At 52.1% G+C, this 6000-nt stretch overlaps 1 protein-coding gene across 1 annotated transcript; it reads left to right on the forward strand.

Moving 5' to 3' along the window:
- Positions 1 to 894: 894 nt before the first annotated feature.
- Positions 895 to 4296, forward strand: LOC114360055 (uncharacterized). Its single transcript, XM_028314610.1, has 3 exons — positions 895 to 2264; positions 2664 to 3284; positions 3742 to 4296. The coding sequence occupies exons 1-3, from the start codon at positions 919 to 921 to the stop codon at positions 4025 to 4027; spliced, it is 2253 nt and encodes a 750-aa protein (XP_028170411.1). The 5' UTR covers positions 895 to 918; the 3' UTR covers positions 4028 to 4296.
- Positions 4297 to 6000: the final 1704 nt, after the last annotated feature.

The raw sequence follows: 6000 nt of genomic DNA on the forward strand, positions 1-6000 counted from the left end.
ATAAGCAGAGTGGCACTGAGATGCGGTCACAAGCAGACCATAACCCGCAATTGCGGGCTGGGGGGCTTGTTCTGCCAGGGCTGTGAGGAGACAACCTCTCTAAAAAACACACCGCGCGGCTGGATTTCGTCAACTCGGCGGGCCAGTCGGGCAACCCGTAATCCCAGTCGGGGCCGGGGGCTCCGGCCACTGAGGCTGGAGTCACGAGGTAGTAGTCCTCTCTAAAACTACCAGATGGGGTGTCCTCCCCGAGGGGATAAGAGGCAGGGTCTGAGGTTGGACCCGGCGTGGTCGGGGCCATAGCAGTGGTCTNGTAACCCCAGTCGGGGCCGGGGGCTCCGGCCACTGAGGTTGGAGTCACGAGGTAGTAGTCCTCTCTAAAACTACCAGACGGGGTGTCCTCCCCGAGGGGACAAGAGGCAGGGTCTGTGGTTGGACCCGGCGTGGTAGGGGCCATAGTAGTGGTCTTGTAAGGGTTTCCAGTCTTGACCCTTAATCAAGTCTGGCCACGTGTTCTTGCCGTGCGTGGGGACCCGTAATTTTGGGATGAGGGGAACCTGGGCATTGAGTTTGTGGCAGTCCACCCAAGCAACACATGTCTTTGGCCCTAAATTCTGAACACACGGGCGGTCCTGGTTTAGCCGAATCAGGATCAATCGGCTGCAGGTGACCGGCATAACCGTTGCCTAAGGCTAGCGGGGGGTGCGGGGGGCAGGGCAGGTGGCGGACTCGGTGCTGTGCGTGTTTTGGTCGACATGCGCTAACCTTGCCCCAACCACCGCGTCAAAGAACCCGCACTTTTGATCCTCGATCATCCCTGCTATATCTGGTGGGTAGCTCTGGGCTACGGCTCCCCATAGTGCGGGCTCCAAGGAGGGTGGAGGCCCCACCGGATGAACCAGACTTTTTATTTTAAATATGCAGAATTTGAAAAACAAGTTTTCTTCTCGACCAACCCCCGGGCGCGAGGCGTCCACAAATACAGCCGAACCAGCGTCTCTGATGAATTCGGCAGAAAACGTGACGGCCGAATCGGATGTAACGTTCAATTCAGCCGAAGAGAATGATGCGGATAACTCCCTCTTGACTAATACATTGCCCGACCGTCGCAGTCGCTCCCCTTTGCGAAAGCGGCAATGTGAGGGCTTCTACTCGCTGGGCGGGGCTTCGGATTCAGAATCTGAAGGATCCCCGATTCCGAAGATCAGTACAGCAACTAGAGGTAAGAAATCGAGTCGACACACGTCCTCGTCTACCAAACGGTTCACCAAGACGAAGGGGACTAAAGCTGAGGAAGAGGGCTGCAACCGCGCCTCGAAGACGAAGACTAGGTCTACTACTCGACTTCCAAAAGCTCAATCCCTGGAGTCTGTGAGCGGCATAGTTTGTCCGGATATACCCGAGGAACCGTCCTTGTTAGACATGACACAACTGAGAGACATAGCGCATCAGTGCCTTTCGGCCGTGACTGAAGTAAAAAATAAATCTCGTCACCTGCAAGGAACAATGCAGAAGACTCTCAAGCAGGCTCAAAACGTGCTCCAAGTTGTGATCGACGAAATGGCAGAGCGCACCCTAAGTGGCGAAGCCAGGAAAACTGCGCGAGACAATAAGAATCTCCGGAAAGAAAAAGAGGAGTTGACGAAAGAGGTTCAATCACTTCGTAGGAGTCTCTCGGAAAGGGTGGCTGCAACTCCAGCTGCGGCTCCCTCTACCACCCCACCTGCAAAAACCTCTTCCATCTCTCCCATGGACACGACATGCGCGCCCAGTACGGACGCCACGAATCAGGAAACGCTGCTCCTCTCTCTTGGTAAGATGATCGAAGCCAGCCTTGATGCTCGATTTGCCCGTCTTGAGGGGATGCAAGATCGACTCAACCCAATGCCAGTATCTCGGCCTCCCTTAGCGGCTGACAGTGCAGCTACTGTTAAGACGGTAGCGAAAAAGAAGGCAGCTAAACAACTGCCAATGCCCCCTACCCCTGCAGAGACAAGCAATAAGACGTATTCCATGGTTGCTGCTGCCTCTACGGCCTCACAAAACTCGGTGAAGGCTGCGCCCAAGACAGTACCTAAACCTACAAACGCATCCAAACTTCCTGCCAATGCTGGACCTTCCCGCCCACCTGAGAGCAGAAGAAATGTCCAGAGACCTGAAACCCAGCCACCTACGACCTCAGCAGTCCAGGCGGCTTCAAGTGCGGAGCAATGGACCAAAGTGTCCCATAAAAAGCGGAAGAAGAATAAGAAGAATTCCTCTCAGTCTTCCTNTTATGTGGTAGTACTTATTATTATTCTGTGGTAGTACTTATTATTATTCTATGGTGTGGGTAACAAAGGTACCTTGCTGGCGACGGTGGTGATGCCGTCGTCGTCCACGATCCAGTGCACGGAGCGCGCCAGGTCGAACAGCTTTGTATCGCAGCCGTTTTCTTGAGTCGGCGCCGGCGCTGCAAACAATGAAAAATGTTGAAAAAAACTCTTTATTGCACGCCAAAGAACGGAACAAAAAAAAAGAAACAGACAGGTACAAATAGGCGATCTTATCGCTATGAAGCGATCTCTTCCAGACAACCTATGGACATATCAACGTGAAATTGTGAACTCTGTCAGTTTATAATATAACGCGTTAGATTGTAAACTAACAGTGGGTTAGGTTAGGTCTTCCTCCGCTCCACAGAATGTCCCATCACGGATCCCCAAGTCTGGGAACCGTTCTAAAGGAGGGGTCTCTCTTACCCCACCTCGCACCTCTGCTGTAGTAATATCCTTACAGCCAGAGGCTGTGGAGAAAGGAGCAAGCTACGGCGAGGCCATTAAAAAAGCTCGGGAAGTTCTCTCCCTCGATGAACTAGGAATGGACCATGTTCGCTGCAGAAGGACGGCCACGGGAGCCAGAATGCTGGAGATATCTGGTTCCCAGAGCGGTGAAAAAGCTGATCAACTAGCTGTCAAGCTGAATGAAGTGTTAGAGGGGGTCGCCCGAGTGGCACGCCCCGTGAGAAGAGTCGGTCTCCGTATAACGGAGCTTGACGACTCCGTCTCAAAAGAGGAGGTCATCGAGGCCATTGCAGCTAAAACTGGCTGTCAGAAAGAGGCCATCAAGGCGGGTGAAATCCGTCCTGGGCCAAGAGGCGTGGGTGCCATCTTGGTTTCGTGCCCGGTGACTGCTGCGCAGGTTCTATCCACTGGCCGCCTTCTGGTGGGCTGGTCGTCCGCAAGGGTGTCCTTTTTAGAGTCCCGCCCTCTACGGTGCTTTAAATGCTTAGGGCTGGGGCACACCANTGGTAAGACCTTTCAAATGACACTAGAAGCATATCTAGTGGAGCCGGGTACCATTTTGCCCATTGTCCGTAATTCTTAGTCTGCATAAATTTTTAATAGATATATTTCGTATTCATATAAGTAAACTAATCATAGTTTCATTTCTAAGAATACCTACGAACTACGATATGGAATCCTTCAAACCGTTTAAAAATATAATACGTTTAATTAAATTATTACCGAACAGCCTAGGCCCTAGGTTATAAGCATGCAGTCAAGGAAACCAGATTTTTGCTAGAACTACAAATATTAAAAAAAGTCTTACCTTTCGTTATACCCAGTTATGTGCCGGCTCCTGTAAAGATAAAAAGATTTTTCAGCAGCATTCCAGATATGGGTAGACTCTTGATTTGAAATAGAAACAAAAGGTACATCAAACCTGTTGCAGAATAGCCCTTAGACTAGGCGCGCACACCAAACAACTGTGTCCCTCATCGTCGACCCGTAACGAACTGTGTTTCAGGTGTGGGCATCCTGGGCACAAGTCCACCAGCTGTTCGGCAAAGATCAGGTGTGCAGTTTGTGCGGATGCTGGAAAAGCCTCCGACCACATTATGGGGGGGAAATCATGTAGACCCCGTCCTGTCAGGGGGAAAGCACCATTAGTTGTACAGATCCCAACAACTCCGGTGACCAGTGGTGTTCAATCACAATCGGCAGAGATGGAGACGACTAGCGTGGAACCCTACGATGGCATTTAGGCCTAACACGCTTTTCCTACAGTCGAACCTTAACCATGCCACCAGGGCCCAGGACCTGTTTCTGGCAAACCTAGTGGCGTGGCAGATTGATATTGCGGTAGTGGCTGAGCCCTACTACATATCTACTCAGTCCAACTGGGCTGGCTCAACAGATGAGACAGTTGCCATTGTCAGTCGAACTGACTCTCAAGCACCTCCACTTGAAATCCGAGAAAAGGGGCTAGGATACGTAACAGCAAAGTGGAAGGATATAGCTGTTGTTGGGGTCTACTTCTCTCCCAATCGAACGGTGCCCCAATTTGAGGCCTTTCTAGAGACCCTGGGTCCAGCCATAGGGAGGTTGTCGCCTTTGCAAGTCATCGTTATGGGCGACTTCAATGCCAAGTCCCGTAACTGGGGGTGTCCTTCCACAGACAGTCGTGGTGAAGTCTTAGAAGAGTGGGCGGCAGAAATCGGTCTCAATTTACTGAATACAGGGAATGCTTACACCTGCGTCCGTGGACAGGGGGGATCTGTGGTGGATCTCACGTTCGCCACCCCTGCCCTCGCACACAGCATCACGAACTGGCGTGTTCTAGTGGGAGAGGAAACATTATCTGACCACACCTATATTAGGTTCGAGGTCACTCGCTCGCAATCACATATAGTTCCACGGGAAAACCGCTACTCCTTCCCGCGATGGTCCCTCACACAATTTGATAGAGAGATAGCTGGTGACGCATCCTTAGTGCAGGACTGGTTCTATGGCCCGCCACTAGAGATTCCCGATTGTGGACCACACATCCCCCCAGCGCCCTCCAACACCTAGAGGGACGCCTTCGGTACCTTTTTAATCTATCTCTCAATTCTGGGAGGTTCCCGAAGGCATGGAAGGAAGGTCGACTTTGCCTGATTCCTAAGGAGGGGAAACNTTCGAGGTCACTCGCTCGCAATCACATATAGTTCCACGGGAAAACCGCTACTCCTTCCCGCGATGGTCCCTCACACAATTTGATAGAGAGATAGCTGGTGACGCATCCTTAGTGCAGGACTGGTTCTATGGCCCGCCACTAGAGAACGCAGATGAAGCTGCAGCTCGCTTTCAGTCTGCCTTAACTGAAGTCTGCAATGCCTCAATGCCCAGGGTACGACATCCTCCTTCCCGAAAGGGAGTTTATTGGTGGACAGAAGAAATAGCCTCTCTTCGGGCCACCTGTAATGCATCACGTAGAGCGCTTACAAGAAGTCGTCGAAGAAGTTGCCGTGCTCCAGAGGAGGAAGATCAACTACGTGCAGCCTACCTTGAGGACAAAAAAGCGTTGCAGTTGGCTATCAACATCTCTAAAGAACGGGCCCGTGAGGAAATGCTGAAAGACCTGGACAGAGACCCATGGGGGCGTCCATATAAAGCTGCTAGAAACAAATTTCGCGCAATGACGGCCCCCATATCAGAGACCCTGGATCCACCTTTACTAGAGCGTGTAGTGTCCGGGTTGTTTCCCGATTGTGGACCACACATCCCCCCAGATATGACTCCCTCACATGCTCCCTTGAGTACTGCTGCCCCACCTGTCTCTGATGGGGAAATGGAGGCAGCTATAGAACGCCTCAAAGGCAAGAGTAAGGCCCCTGGACCCGATGGTGTCCCCGGCCGTGTCATTCGGGTCGCCCTCCAACACCTAGAGGGACGCCTTCGGTACCTTTTTAATCTATCTCTCAATACTGGGAGGTTCCCGAAGGCATGGAAGGAAGGTCGACTTTGCCTGATTCCTAAGGAGGGGAAACCCCCAGACTCCCCCTCGGCTTACAGGCCCATCGTGTTGCTTGACGAGGCGGGGAAGTTGCTTGAGAAAATAGTGGCATCCCGCCTTGTCAAGCATCTTGAGGACACCGGCCCAAACTTGTCGGATGCTCAGTTCGGCTTTCGAGCTGGACGCTCGACAACGGATGCAATAATGGCGCTGAAGAGCTACACGAATGAGGCATTAGAGATG

The sequence above is a fragment of the Ostrinia furnacalis genome, unplaced genomic scaffold (assembly GCF_004193835.3).
Source record: "Ostrinia furnacalis isolate ACB-3 unplaced genomic scaffold, ASM419383v2 OfSCF4827, whole genome shotgun sequence".
Classification (NCBI taxonomy): Eukaryota; Metazoa; Arthropoda; class Insecta; order Lepidoptera; family Crambidae; genus Ostrinia; species Ostrinia furnacalis.